This window comes from Leucoraja erinacea, chromosome 13 (genome assembly GCF_028641065.1).
Source record: "Leucoraja erinacea ecotype New England chromosome 13, Leri_hhj_1, whole genome shotgun sequence".
Taxonomy (NCBI): domain Eukaryota; kingdom Metazoa; phylum Chordata; class Chondrichthyes; order Rajiformes; family Rajidae; genus Leucoraja; species Leucoraja erinaceus.
This window is the reverse complement of record NC_073389.1, coordinates 34,398,065-34,414,174: the sequence shown is the minus strand read 5'-3', so window position 1 is coordinate 34,414,174 and position 16,110 is coordinate 34,398,065. Positions and strand designations below refer to the sequence as shown.

The 16,110-nt window shown below is 40.7% G+C and overlaps 1 protein-coding gene across 6 annotated transcripts in view; it reads left to right on the top strand.

Annotated features, from left to right (window-relative positions):
• LOC129702847 (integrator complex subunit 6-like) overlaps positions 1 to 16,110 on the top strand; it is an 85,445-nt gene that overhangs the window by 27,498 nt on the left and 41,837 nt on the right. For 5 of the 6 annotated variants that reach the window (XR_008724452.1, XR_008724453.1, XM_055644875.1 and 2 more), the window contains 3 exons: positions 4,289 to 4,378; positions 7,837 to 8,020; positions 12,083 to 12,211. Coding sequence is in view for 3 of the 6 variants with exons in the window: in XM_055644875.1 (XP_055500850.1) it covers positions 4,289 to 4,378; positions 7,837 to 8,020; positions 12,083 to 12,211 (403 nt within the window). In the remaining 3 variants the exon portion in view is untranslated. Of the gene's footprint in view, positions 1 to 4,288; positions 4,379 to 7,836; positions 8,021 to 11,387; positions 11,490 to 12,082; positions 12,212 to 16,110 lie in introns of those variants that run through there. The other variant, XR_008724454.1, reaches the window with a different exon arrangement.

Genomic DNA, 16,110 nt, shown 5'->3' with positions numbered 1-16,110 from the left:
AAAGCTTGCAAAAAATGTCTATTCGTTCTAAAGCTTGCAAAAAATGTCTATTGGTTCTAAAGTGCAAAAAAATGTCTATTGGTTCTAAAGCTTGCAAAAAAAGTCTATTGGTTCTAAAGCTTGCAAAAATGGTCTATGGGTTCTAAAGCTTGCAAAAAAATTGCAAAAAAATGTCTATTGGTTCTAAAATGGTTCATACTAGCACTCCAGAAAGCCCCTCCCTGCCCGCCCTCCTTTGAAGTTGAAAGGCACTACTTCCTGCAAATGGTGGCTTGGGTGTGGCTTGAAGTTGAAAGACACCACTTACTGCAAATGGTGGCATGAAGTTGAAAAGCACTACTTACTGCAAATTGTAGCTTGGGTGCTTTGGCATTAAGTTGAAAGGCATTACTTACTGCAAATGGTAGCATGAAGTTGAAAGGCACTACTTACTGCAAATGGTGGCATGAAGTTGAAAGGCACTACTTACTGCAAGTGGTGGCTTGAGAGCTTTGGTTTGAAGTTGAAAGGCATTACTTACTGCAAATGGGGGCGTGGGTGCATTGGCTTGAAGTTGAAAGGCACCACTTACTGCAAATGGTGGCTTGAAGTTGAAATGCACTACTTACTGCAAATGGTGGCATGAAGTTGAAAGGCACTACTTACTCAAATGGTGGCTTGGGTCCTTTGGCTTGAAGTTAAAAGGCACCACTGTAAATGCACTTACTCCCTGTTTGCACTGTATATTGATTTTAGATAAAACGCTACCACTTACGGCTGTGATTTTTGGCCATCTTACTCAGTCCACCTCCGCTGAGCAGGTGCAGAGAATTCTTCCCATCAATGAAAAATAAAAGTGTTATTAGTTTAAAAAAATTGAGAATCTCTCTCCTGTCAATCACTCCATGAAAGCCACACCTTTTCCGGTGGGGGGGAAGGGAGGGGTTATAAAACCCGGAAATGTGGGTGTGACTCAGTCTCTGCAAAATGGAGGAGGGAGAGGTCACTACTCGCTGTCTTTAGTGGCTTTGCACCCTACTTCAAATGGTATGAAACGGCACTTGAATTTGGTGGCCTTATACCCTGCTTGAAATAGAATTTCAAGGATTAGCCGTGAGTCAACTACCAGCCGTGAGTGAGTTGCCAGCACAACAGGCTTGATTGACTGAGACGCCAGTCCAAGAATCCATTTGGCACACAATTTGCATACTAGCCCTCTGGAAACCAGTCCCTTCAGCCCACAACACCCATACTAGCGCTCCAGAAAGCCCCCCCCCCCCCCCCCCCCCCCCCCCCCCTGGCCACCAATATTAGAATTGGTGGAGAGGTGGAATATTGCGTTGTCTGACCAGCCCTCCTGTGTGATGCTGGGACCCAACGGGTCCCACTTAGTCTAGTAACTGCTAGAATTTGTAAACAGTTAAGAGTTCCCTATTACAAGCCATCAGGCAATTCCTGGATTGAATGGACTGAGGTTTGTTTTTGGTCAGGGCTAAATAATTTGTCTGCTGCTCATCACTTTGCTTTCATCTGTGTTGAATATTCAATAGTTCGGGCATGATGGAATGTGTCCAAGTTAAATGTTAAGCGTGATGGGTTTTGGATTTGGATTTTCCCTAGTTATTAAATCCTCATTTCACCCACTCTAAAGGTTAACATTTTGTTGCTGTTGTTACATGCCTAAATCGGAACAGTTGACATGAGGTGTTATTTGCCTGGGGAAGTACTGTACAGGATTTACCAGTTTGACACTTCTGGGTTTTGCTGTATGTTTATGACATTCTAAGCAAGCTTTCTGCAAACCCATTTCCACTCCAATAAAAAATCTGAAATATTTTTCTTGAATTTCTTTCCAAACATCAGTCAACATGATCTCTTTATTCCCTGGAACATGCTTATGAAATATATTTAAGATTTTACGTGCACAATGCTCTGAAGTGTTTGTACCCATTTCCTGCTTCCAAGTTGGATTTCACTCAGAAAACATAGAAAACATTGAAAATAGGTGCAGGAGGGGTCCATTTGGCCCTTTGAGCCTGCATCGCCATTCATTGTGATCATGGCTGATCATTTATATATTTTTTATTTTCCACAATCAGTAGCCCATGCCTGCTTTCTCCCCATATCTCTTGATTCCGCCAGCCCCCAGAGCTCCATCTATCTCTCTTTTAAATTCATCCAGTGAATTGGCCACTACTGCCTTCTGTGGCAGAGAATTCCACAAATTCGCAACTCTCTGGATGAAAAAGTTTTTTCTCATCTCAGTTTTAAATGGCCTCTCCTTTATTCTTAGACTGTGGCCCCTGGTTCTGCACTCCCCCATCATTGGGAACATTTTTCCTGCATCTAGTTTTATATGTTTCTATAAGATATCCTCTCATTAAATTCCAGTGAATACGCTTGCCCATCTTTCCTCATATGACAGTTCCACCATCCCAGGGATTAACCTCATGAACCTACGCTGTACTGCCTCAATAGCAAGGATGTCCTTTCGCAAATTAGGAGACCAAAACTGCACACAATATTCCAGATGTGGTCTCATCGGGGCCCTGTACAGCTGCAGAAGGATCTCTTTACTCCAATACTCAAATCCTCTTGTTATGAAGGCCAACATGCTATTAGCTTTCTTCACTACCTGCTGTACCTGCATGTTTACTTTCAGTTACCTTTTTCACTTCCCTTTCTCCTAATCTGACACCATTGAGATAATTGCCTCCTTGTTCTTGCCGCCAAAGTGGATAACCTCACATTTATCTACATTATACTGCATCTGCCCACTCACTCAATCTGTCCAAGTCACCATGCAACCTCCTAGCCTCCTCTTCGCAGTTCACACTGCCACCCAGCTTTGTATCAGGTGGCGCAATGGGCTAAGTGTTCGGCTGGTGACCGGAAGGTAACCGGTTCGAATCCCGCTTGGAGTGCATACTGTCGTTGTGTCCTTGGGCAAGACACTTCACCCACCCTTGCCTGCGTGTGAATGTGTGTGAGTGATTGGTGGTGGTCGGAGGGGCCGTAGGCGCAGATTAGCAGCCACGCTTCCGTCAGTCTGCCCCAGGGCAACTGTGGCTACAGAAGTAGCTCACCACCACCGAGTGTGACTGAGGAGTGAATGAATAATGCGATGTAAAGCGCCTTGAGTATCTAGAAAGGCGCTATATAGATCCCATCCATCATTATTATTATCTGCAAATTTGCTAGTGTTACTTTTAATCCCATCATCTAAATCATTAATATATATTGGAAATAGATGTGGCCCCAACACCGAGCCTTGCGGCACTCCACTCGCCTCTCCCTGCCATTCTGATAGGGACCTGTTTCTTCCTACTCTTTGTTTCCTGTCCGCCAACCAATTCTCTATCCATGTCAGTGCCCTACCCCCAATACCATGCGCTCTAATTTTGCCCACTAATCTCCTGTGTGGGACCTTATCAAAGGTTTTCTGAAAGTCCAGATACACTACATCCACTGGCTCTCCTTCCATTTTACTTGTCACATGCTCAAAAATATTTTTTGGTGAGTTGATTATGTGCTACAGTTTCTTATTGGATATCACCCATAAGTATTATAAATCTGATTTCAATTAAACAGATGGCTGCTGTGTCATGCATGTGTTGATTAATGAGAAGAATAAGTACTACTAAAGGGTTCTCTCCTCAGCTGTGGGAGATGGAGAGGTCAAAAACAATGATGTGGGGGATGGTGTGGAAGAGTGGAGGTACATCTGCTTAGGTTTCCAGCTACACCATGAACAGGCCAATTAAACCCCATAACAGGTTATCCTGAGTCACAGCAAGGCATCTGTGAAGTGGATATCACCACATGAATGCTTGGGTGCTCTCGGCTGCCAGCTTTGATAATTGTAATTCATTAAAATGATGTGACTGATAAAATGTTAATACTGGAGGAACACTTTGAATTATGCTTGATTCAGTACCTAAAGTGCTTTTGATGAAGGTCATAGGTCAATACGTTCTGATCCAAATTCCTCTGGCATGTCATCTAGTGTGAAGGCGAGTCATGTCAGCAAGTGCTGTATCCAATATCCAGGAGGGCGGGACCTTGGTACGAAATGGGAACAAAACTTCAAAACATATGCATAAAGCTTATTGCATGATTTATTAAAAATACTAAGTACCATTTCAAGGAATTTTTCTCACCTTGTTGACCAACCTTTACGAAAAAAAAAAAAAATATTCACTTTTTATCGGTTTCTTCCAGCTCAGCGTGCGCTCGGTATCAGCTATGATGCAGATAGGAACATTAACAACAGCACAGACTTACAAAATAAAATTAATTTGTTTTTCAGGGAAGGAATCCTTTCTTTCTTGAGCCATCAATCATCATCACAATCACTGATGGGAATAAATTAACAAACAATGGTGGCGTACAGGAGGAGGTAAATTATGGTCTTTTTATTAATGATCATACCAATTTTTGTTAATAGATTTTCTTTTCATGAGCTTTATTCTTGTCCCTTGAGTGTAATTTAAGATTATTTAGAGATACAGCGTGGAAGCAGGCCCTTCGGCCCACCGAGTCCACACCAACCAGTGAACCCTGCACACTAACACTATCCAACACACAAACTACGGCTAATTTACATTTTTATACCTAGCCAATTGACCTTAAAACCTGTCAGTCTTTGAAGTGTGGGAGGAAATCGAAGATCTCGGAGAAAACCCAAGCAGGTCACGGGAAAAATGCACAAACGCTGTACAGACCAGCACCCATAATCAATAGACATTAGGTGCAGGAGTAGGCCATTCGGCCCTTTGTGCTAACACCGCCATTCAATGTGATCATGGCTAATCATCCACAATCAGCACCCCGTTCATGCCTTCTCCCCATATCCTTTGACTGCGCTATCTTTAAGAGCTCTATCTAACTCTCTCTTGAAAGCATACAGAGAATTGACCTCCACTGCCTTCTGAGGCAGAGAATTCCACAGATTCACAACTCTGGGTGAAAACGTTTTTCCTCAACTCTGTTCTAAGTGGCCTACCCCTTATTCTTAAACTGTGGCCCCTGGTTCTGGACTCCCCCAACATCGGGAACAAACCCAGATCTCTGGCACTGTAAGACAGTAGCTCTACCATTACTCCACCGTGCTACCCAATGATTCAATGAACAGGATAATTAACTTAATTTTCCCTCATTCTATGTGTTATTCATCATGGTTTAAAAAGTTTTTTTTTTTTAATCTTGAAGACTAGAAATACATTTGACAGTTGTTGCTTAATTGTTAAAGGCAAGTTTCAAATGGATGCTGGTATTTTGAAGTAATGAAGAAATGTTTATTGTGATCAAAAGCATAAGATAATTATCTGATTATTTCATGCACGCAGCAGTACGACATGAAGGCTGAGAGGAAGGTATAAGTGTGAATGAGGAGCAGATCTTGCAAACTTGAGAAAGTCTGAAAGACCAAAGACTCCTTAAGGGTCATGTGATTATTACATTATTAATCAAGGTATTGGAAAAGGACACGATGGATCAGTGGAATGAAATTGACTATTTTGGATCCATTTCAGTTGATGCATCCAATATTTATTTACTTGTTTTGTCATGGAATTTGGGGTATGTGGTGAATAGTGGGGGACGTAGTTGACTCTTGGGAGTCAGGAAAATGGCATGGTTAGTGAGATTGTAGTAAGTTCTAATTGACTCAGTTAGCCGGCAGCTAATACATTTGGGTCGATGGGCCTCCCAAATGCATAACCCTTTCTGTGTAATTATCCTGTACCATTAGGAAGACTACATATCTTGCAAGGCAACTATGCTCAAGAGATTGGTGATCCTGACAACCCGGGGAGATAATTGTATGCATGTATTGGATGTGTAACGAGGCATCCACATTCATGGCTGCTGTTGTGTCTGAAGTAGTGGCATCATATGCTTGCTCTCCTGAAAGAGCACTATATTATGTTCCATCTGCCTTGTGCCATGGCCACACATAGCCTGCTATATTTCAATGCCCATTTCTAAAGAAATAAAATAGAAAAAGGATATTGAACATTAGGTTTCAAACTGTAGTGCATCATTTTGGTTATAATAGGTGGCTAAAAACCTCAAATCCAGTATTATACCATCATTCTGCCCTATAAAGGGTAAGGTTTAATTATACCCATGTATGTTCTTGGTTGGTATGATCTTCAAATTTTAAACTAAGGATGTTAGATACATCCTTCAGAGAGCATGGTGGATTTGTGCATAATCATGTACCCTGACATGTCGTTAAATTGCAAGCCTGGCAATTCAGTGGAAACAATTCAGGGAAAATGGTCTTTCAGTGGAAACATCCCTGCTTCCTTTAAACAGATGAACTCGTCTGAGAATTTTCCTGTCTTAGTTTAATCAATGTGTTCCACTGTTTCCTCTTGGTGAGGATTGGACATGGGTTTTACTTGTTAGTGCTGCAAATGATTCACAACACATTTGCAAAGTTCTTGCATCTCCTCTGACTTGTTCCATTGAAGAGCAGAGTTCTGTGGATTGGCACGTGCTATTGACTCATACCAGAATGCTGAAATGGTTCAAACAGTTTCTTTGTGCAGCTAACCTACTCTGCCTTCAACCAAATTAGCCCATTCTGAATAGTTGTTCAATGTACTGCAGAAGTAAGCTGGTCTAAAAGTTCACTATGCTCCTTACTCTGCTTATTTTGGAGGGTTGGATATGAGGACATTTTAGGTTGCTCAGAAGTAGCCCAGTGCAACTCACAATTCTCTTCAAAAGGAATCATTTGCTCTAATAAATTAGAGAAAAAAATAAGTTATAGTCATTTGAAATTTGAATCAGGTAGTTATGGTGTTATTCTTAGATTGGGGAGTATTGTCAATATGTTATCCTTCTCATAGTGGGAGTTATTCCTTTCAATAACTGTGCACTTGTGTTATGGGCTAGATGAATAGTCTTTCATGCCATAGGTAACTGGGCAATGCACGATGCATAGCATTTCTCAATTGTATCTTCATCTGTGGAAAAGGTTAAAAATGTTTCATAGTTTTCTCTAATGCCTTCAGTTTGTGAAATGTTATTGTAATTCACATGCAGCACCATATGGTCCTATTAGAGCTGCAAAATTGAATTTTGAAAATAAACACCTACTCTTTGGTTTTAACTGCAGTATTCCTTTATCAATTTTAAGACTGCTCAGCTTTATAGCAAATTTTTAAAAAATGGCAATACCACAGTGAAATTTAGTGGCACTGAGATTGAGTCATTGATCTGCCTAATGTTGGACAGATTTGTTTGGGTATATTTGTTTACAAAGTCATATAGGTGATGGTTGGTTAATTACTTGGTCTATTGCAGGATAGATTTATCATCCAGTGTTAAGAATTCTAGAATGTTCCAACAATAAGATTGAGAGTCATCACACCAACTGGTGTACAAAGCTACACATTACCATATTGGATGTATTGGATGTTGTGAAGACTAAAAACCCTTTCAATGTAAATGCAACAATGCTATTTTATATATGTTGGCAGAGCGTTCGACTATTGAAAAGGGATTTAAAAAAAAAAAATAGCTGGTAATAAATTATTGGTTGTAAATTTGTACTCCAAATTGATTCTGCCTCCTCCTGCCCCTGAAGCTTGGATGCTGAAGCCCTTTCTTTGTCACTCTGGTTGTCAGTGTCTGACAGGCTTTATGGTTCAACACTTAACAGGAAGCACCCAACTTTGATTTGATTCAAACTATAGTTTGAAATCTTTTGCCATGGACAACAATTGTACACACTTCTTCTTTCGCCTTTATCCTTGCGTGTTATTAAAAACAAGGATATACAATTAAATTTGTAGTTGCACTTGAATAAAATATTAATTGAGCTATTTCTTTTCACAATTCCAGCTCCACCTACCATTAAATTCCCCCTTGCCAGGGAGTGAATTAACTAAAGAGCCATTTCGTTGGGATCAGCGATTGTTTGCCCTAGTCTTGCGTCTTCCTGGATTGATGCCCCTTGAAACAGAGCAATTGGGCAGTGTGCCATCTGATGAATCTGCCATCACACCCATGTGTGAAGTTACAGGAGGTGAGATTATTGTCCAATTAAAGTTTGAATGGACTATCTCGCCCTTCAAAATAAACTGTTTAAATTCAATTTGCTTTCCTATAATTAGTCATGACAGAATTACTGCACCCTTACATATTATTCAAATCTTCATGTACTTTGTGCACTTGTCATTTTGTACAATGACATTTATGTCAGTTCGCATAATGCATGGCGTTGGCTTGTATTGGATGCAGGACAGAATTGCAGCAAGACCTGTATACGTTATGAACTGCAAAATGAAATGTAATCAAGTTGAAGAAATACATAGTTTGGATATGCATAAATTTATATGTGTACTTTTGATATTCTACAAAAAAAAAGAATAAACTAAATTATAGCTGGTCCAGCTAATTGCAGTGTGAAGGATGCTGTCCTAAATGGTGTGTTAGACTGCAAGTAAGATCGAGAAACCATGGGTGTTTTAAGCATTTAAAGAACATGGATAAGGAAAGAATGCTGTTTATGAGGCACTGAGAATGATGTACATAGAGATGAGGGATATAGAGGCCAATTTCTGAATAAATAATTTATAGTTTTCTTCAAAGAGGAGGGGAATAGTGCAGTTGTTACAGTTAAGGAGGAGGAATATTTACTATTGAATGGGGATAAACTAAGCAGAAGGGGAAATCTTAAATCCATTCTCAGAAACACCATAAACCATTTGGTAGAAAGGTATGGATTAAAGAGATAATTCAGTGTAGTTTTTTAAAAGATAGGTCATGCAGCAAGTAAGAATTTCATTGTTCTATCTGGGACATATGACAATAAAATACTCTTGACTCGTGTCTGAAAATCTGATTAATGTTTTCTGAGTAAAGGTCAGAGGGTTAATGTGAACAGTGAATTTTGTGTACGGATTGAATTTGGATTTTAGCAAGGCTTTTACGTGCGGCTTCAAGGCAAGCTGGTCATAAAGGCCATGGAATCCAAGGGAGAGCAGCAAATTGGATTAAATGTTTGTTCATCGTCGGGCAGCAGAGTATAATGGTTACTAGGTGTTTTTGTGACTGGAAGGTTATTACTATTCAGCCACTACAAGGTTCACTTGCTGGTCCCTTGCTCTATGTAATGCGTTATTGGTTTAGACAAATGTAGGGTCCAGAATAAGGAACTTTCAGAAATTGCTGCACTATATAATGAAGGATATAAAACGGTAAAGTATACAAGGATTGAGCAGGATCACCATTCACCTGTGGCATGAAACTTGTGTTTGATTAAAGTACTGGAGTTCTTTGAGGATAATGCCAGCAGAATAAATAAAGGGGACCAGTAGCTGTGCTCTATTTAGATTTTGAAAGGCTTTCAATAATGTCCCACAGGTTCATCAAAAGCATAAACCAAATGGAAATGGAATATACTGGCATAGTGAGAGTTGGTTAAAAAAGCAGAGGGAAGAATTAGCAAATGGCTCATACACTTCCACCAATACAGTAGTAACTACTGTTGCTAATACTGTGGAAAGAACATCGAAATGCAAGTTCTTTTGTGAAAATATAAAAGATGTGGCTTTGGCTTTCCTAATTTTTCTTAAAAACTTTACAGTGCTTCTATTCATTCTTTCAACTAATTGGTCATGTCTTGTGTTAGGATTGTAAAAGTCCTCGGGGAAATGTCTTCCTTTTGCATCTTCTAGTCTTAGAATGGTCTCCAGTTACTTGGAGCATATTATTGTACTGATCAAAACAAGTTACTTGAACTGCATCATCACTTGGCCAGATGATGTCGAGTTCTTTATTATTAATAATAGATCACTTAAATATCCTGTCAGCAATAATGACAGAATATTCCTAAAGCTTGTTATGGAAAAACTTAAAATGTTCATGAGGTTTTATTGTTCCAAGCAAAGGCAGCATGTTGCCCATCTTTGAATATGGAATGGAAGAGTAGGGATTTACGGGTCCCTTTCTGAATGGCAGACAGTGACTAGTGGGGTACCTCAAGGCTTGGTGCTGGGACCACAGCTATTTACAATATACATCAATGATTTGGATGAAGGGATTCAAAATAACATTAGCAAATTTGCAGTTGACACAAAGCTGGGTGGCAGTGTGAACTGTGGGGAGGATGCTATGAGAATGCAGGGTGACTTGGGGGAGTGGGCAGATGCATGGCAGATGAAGTTTAATGTGGATAAATGTGAGGTTATCCACTTCGGTATCAAAAACAGGAAGGCAGATTACTATCTAAATGGCGTCAAGTTGGGAAAAGGGGAAGTACAATGGGATCTGGGGATCCTTGTACATCAGTCTATGAAAGTGAACATGCAGGTACAGCAGGCAGTGAAGAAAGTGAATAGCATGTTGGCCTTTATAACAAAAAGAATATAGGAGCAAAGAGGTCCTTCTGCAGTTGTACAGGGCCCTAGTGAGACAACACCTGGAGTATTGTGTGCAGTTTTGGTCCCCTAATTTGAGGAAGGACATTCTTGCTATTGAGGGAGTGCAGCGTAGGTTTACAAGGTTAATTCCCGGGATGGAGGGACTGCCATATGGAGTGGCTGGGCTTGTACACTAGAGTTTAGAAGGATGAGAGGATATCTTATTGAAACATATAAGATTGTTAAGGGTTTGGGCACGCTAGAGGCAGAAAACATGTTACCGATGTTGGAGGAGTCCAGAACCAGGGGCCACAGTTTAAGAATAAGGGGTAAGCCATTTAGAACGGAGACGAGGAAACACTTTTTCTCACAGAGAGTTGTGAGTCTGTGGAATTCTCTGCCTCAGAGGGCGGTGGAGGCCGGTTCTCTGGATACTTTCAAGAGAGAGCTAGATAGGGCTCTTAAAGATAGTGGAGTCGGGGGATATGGGGAGAAGGCAGGAACGGGGTACTGATTGAGGATGAACAGCCATGATCACATTGAATAGCGGTGCTGGCTCGAAGGACCGAATGGCCTGCTCCTGCACCTATTGTCTATTGTTCGAACCACTGCAATTAATAGATACCTCCAAATGATTAATGGTTCCTTGATGCAACTGAGAAACTTGACCCTAAGACACTTCAGAAGGCAATTAAATGTGAGCCTTGTTTCTGATAACTTCTTATCATATGAAGCATGGTTGGTTTGCTACCATTAATCAGAGGAGCAATCTCAACTTTGCAGTTTGTATTTGCTCAGAACAAAAAAATGTATTTGTCATAATGCACTTATTAGGTTAGGAGTCCTTCCACATATTCAGTTGCAGTTGTAGCAAACTGAATTATTAAGAGCATAACATCACAAAACCTGTCTATATTCCATGTTTAATGACCTAATATTTGTGCAGTGTGCCAGGTGTTAGTAAAAAAGGACTGTGTAGACTAAAGTTTGTCCAACACACTTGACCCCAATGGTGTGGTTAATTTTCAGATGCTGGAAAATGGAAATAAATTGCTGGAAATTGCTCCATCATTTATGGAGAGACTGTTACCATTTTAAGTTAATGACTTTCTACCAGAGCTGGGTGTGAAGGTACATGAACACATTTGACAGTTTTAAACATGTGTAACACAAGTGACTATAATTGTACAGTAAATTTACAGTATAGTAAATTGTACAGTTTACTTAGTGCTTTGTGAAGAAATGTGGAGGTGGACTGGACTGCACATACTGACCAACAGGCCGAATTGATGAAAGGCAGGAATCAAGTATTACTCATTGTTTTCCTCTTTTAAGGCTTTCTCCTCTGTCCCTAGTTTCGTGCTTTGCTATCTCATGCAGTAACTGTGCAGAGGGTTGATCCTTTATTTCACCCACTTAATTAAGAAAAGGAACTTGCGTGGTAATATCTTTGATAAACAGCGTATCCTTAAAATTTTTGAGCTTTTGATGTATTGGATATATCAGCATTTTATCTCAACTGAGTATGATATGAGCAATCTCCTTGCGGAACCTTTGACGTTTCATGTATTTTTTCTGTTTTCTAAAAAAAATCAGACCCTATTGTAAGGGATGACAGCTGTGTTCACTAGTGGAAAAATAGCCAAAAAAAAAACTGAAAGCATTTATTTGCCGATTATGTCTGGTCTCCACAAATATAGCTGACTTTCTATTTCTGCCTGTAGGTCGTTCATACTGTGTGTGCACGCAACGAATGCTGCTTCAGTGTCTGGAGTCACTTGTGCAAAAAGTACAAAGTGGAGTGGTGCTGAACTTTGAAAAAACTGGTCCAGATCCAGCACCTGTGGGCGATGGTAAGTTGTACCCTAGTGTTCATTGACTATCCAAGTTAAATGATCTAGTGGTTTGTTTGTGCAAGTTTGATGAAAAGCATTTGAATAGTGATGTTTTTGGGGCCAGGCTTAAAATTTCAGTGTGGTTCGGATGCCACTCAAGGAGACTGGGTATTTGTAATGAAACAAAGGAACAAGGAATCAGATCAAGTTCTCACCTTGTTTGCTCATAATTAGTATCAACTTGTTTTAATACTTAAGTCCTTGAAATGTTTGCCGAACAAAATCTATCCTTTTTGGTTTGAAATCATAAATTTGTTGAAGTTACAACCTGTTTGGTGGTGGGAGATTGGACAATAGAATACTAAATTTCAATTATCGTCGTTGTAAAGGGTCTTCTGATAGCACCCTCTAATTCTGTTATATCTCCTTGTCCTGTACTTGCAAGAATAACTTTTATTTTACCTATCCTATTATACATTAATTAGAATCATACATTAATTAGGATGAAATGTATGAACTTTGGTGCCCAGAAAATGTTGAAGCTTTGCCGGGTTCTGACCATCTGGCTACTGATTCTGTGTATCCACACAGGTTACTGAAAATGAAGTTTGTTCTATGATGTTATAAATGTATATTAGAGCTATGATGGTATAATATCCAATCCCAGTTACAAGATCGGGAAAACTTTTTTTCAATCTCTTACCTTGCCGGAGATGTGGGAGAACAAAGAAGGGAAGAGATTGAACTTTTTTCCGCCTTCCATCACAGTGAGCAATTTGTGTTTAAATGCCTCCTTAATGCAGATATAAGTGAGTTCTGAGCACCTAGTCTTTCCTCCAGTCTTTTCATCACCTTTGAAAACTTTTATTGCTGTTCATTAACATGAGGACCAAAATGGTGCCAATGAAAGTCAAATAAACCATTATGAGACTGAGAAACAAGAATTGAACTGTTGGAGACATCAGCCAAACCTCAGGCTTACCAAAATCAACTGTTTGGAACATCATTAAGAAGAAAGAGAGCACAGGTGAGCTTACTAATCGCAAAGGGACTGGCAGGCCAAAGAAGTGCTCTGCAGCTGATGACAGACGAATTTTGTCTATAATAAAGTAAAATCCCCAAACACCTGTCCGACAGATCAGAAACACTCTTCAGGAGTCAGGTGTGGATTTGTCAACGACCACTGTCCACAGAAAACATCATGAACAGAAATACAGAGGCTACTCTGCAAAATGCAAACCACTGGTTAGCTGCAAAAATAGGATGGGCACGTTATAGTTTGCCAAGAAGTACTTAAAAGAGCAACCACAGTTCTGGAAAAAGGTCTTGTGGACAGATGAGGCGAAGATTATCATATCAGAGTGATGGCAAAAGCAAAGTATAGAGGAGAGAAGGAACTGCCCAAGATCCAAAGCATACCACCTCATCTGTGAAACACTGTGGTGGGGGTGTTATGGCCTGGGCATGTATGGCTGCTGAAGGTACTGGCTCACCTATCTTCATTGATGATACAACTGCTGATGGTAGTAGCATAATGAATTCTGAAGTGTATAAACACATCCTATCTACTCAAGTTCAAATAAATGCCTCAACTCATTGGCCGGCGGTTCATTCTACAGCAAGACATTGATCCCAAACATACTGCTAAAGCAACAAAGGAGTTTTTCAAAGCAAAAAAATGGTCAATTCTTGAGTGGCCAAGTCAATCACCCGATCTGAACCCAATTGAGCATGTCTTTTATATGCATAAGCTAAAGATGGTTGCAATACAGGCCTGGCAGAGCATCACCAGAGAAGACACCCAGCAACTGGTGATATCCATGAATCGCAGACATCAAGCAGCCATTGCATGCAAAGGATATGCGACAAATACTAAACATGACTACTTTCATTTACGTGACATTGCTGTTTCCCAAACATTATGGTGCCCTGAAATGGGGAGACTATGTATAAACACTGCTGTGATTTCTACATGGTGAAACCAAAATGTGTAAAAATTGCCTTTATTAAAATCTGCCAATGTATACTTTAACCGCATGTGATTTTTTTTTTCTTTCTTTTTTTTTTCCTATTACAAATCTCAAATTGTGGCGTACAGATGCAAATAAATAAATGATGGATCTTTGTCCCAAACATTATGGAGGGCACTGTAAATTATGAGTACATTTTATTTGGGCATCTTTTATCTGCTTTTCAGGAGTATAAATAGGAAAAAAAGCAAACTTAAAAAAGCTGTTCACTTAATATTTACTCCATGAGAACTGTGTGCTCAGTATGAACAATTTTAATATTATTTCTGAAAGTCCATAAAGAGCTCACATTCAACATAGGTTTGCTAGTAATCCTACCACCCTCATCTTAACGTTGATATTGGACTTCATTAGTAGTCTGAAATGTATACTATTTATATACATCAACAAAGTATTGATCCATTAAACTTCAATTCTGATACTTGCATTTTGAATGGAGAGGAACAATTGCTATATTTAGATCCTTCATGTTTTTGATTTGACCAAATTACTACCAAAATTCCACAGGAGGATTTTTTAACATTTTATTGAAGCCATACCGAGTTAAAAGGCTGCATTCTTACTTCCGCCTACAAGCTTTGAATTACATTCTTAATCACAAAACTGGTGAAAATACTTGAAGCTTTGTAAGTTAGTTTGATGTTATGGGGTATTTTTATTTTAAATTTGGTGATCCAAACCCTATCAGATATTTTTGATAAGGGAATTGAGTAAGAAATTTACAATACAATACAATACAATACAATTTATTTGTCATTTGGACCCCGTTGAGGTCCAAACGAAATGACGTCTCTGCAGCCATACATTACAAAACGAAAAAAAGACCCGAGACACAACACAATTTCCACATACATCCATCACATCGCTGTGATGGTAGGCAAAAAAAATCGTATCTCTCCACTGCCCCCCCCCCCCCCCCCCCCCCCCCCCCCCCCCCCCCCCCCCCCCCCCCCCCCGATGTCAGAGTCAAATTCAAAGCCCCCGGCGGGCGATGGTGATTGTCCCGCGGCCATTAGAGCCACGCCGGGTGATGCAAGATCGCGCACCGGGTTTGGTTGATAGAGCCCCGGCGGGCGCTCGCAAAGTCCCGTGGCCATTCCAAGCCGCGCAGGGCGATGGTAAGTACCCGCTCCAGGTGCTCTTCAACCCCGCAACTCGGGTGGGAGAAGTCGCCGCTGAGGAAGCCCCGAAAAGCGGTCTCCCACCAGGGACCCGCGGGCTTCCGGTGTTGCCGTCCGCCAGACCCGCGGTTGTAGCCTCCGAATCTCCGGGGGTCGGGTCACAGCAGCGCTCCACCACAGCTTCACCCACTCCGGACTCGGCCAGCTTCGCGACGGTTAGTAGGATCGCAGCTCCGCAACTGGAGCCCCAGGTCGTTCCTGTTGGAGGCCACACGTTGCAGCCCCAACGACAACGGTGACCCGACAAGAAAAGGTCGTGCCTCCCGTGCAGGGGACAGATTTTAAAGTTACCCCACCCACACCCCCCACACACATACCCCGCCAAAAAAATAAAATAAAAACTACATAGAAACGAGACAAAAATAATAAAAATACAGACGGACTGCAGAGACCGCTGCTGACGAAAGTCGTGCTGCCCACCGAATATTTACTGGATAGGTACAAAGTGTGAGCAGAAAGGGTGTTAAATGTTAGTAGTACTTTAACCAGGAGTAAAAAGATTTTCTACGTTTATCTTTGCTTTTGCGAATTATTTGTTAACTCACAAAAGGCAACTGTCAACCAAAGACTTCCAAAATGCCTTTGTTTTGGTTGATCCTTGGTGTGAGATAGTTATATAGCTTGCAAACAGGCCCTTTGGCCCAATGTGCCCCATCTGCACGAGTCCTGCCTGCATTTGGCCCATATCCTTCTCAGCTTTTCCTAT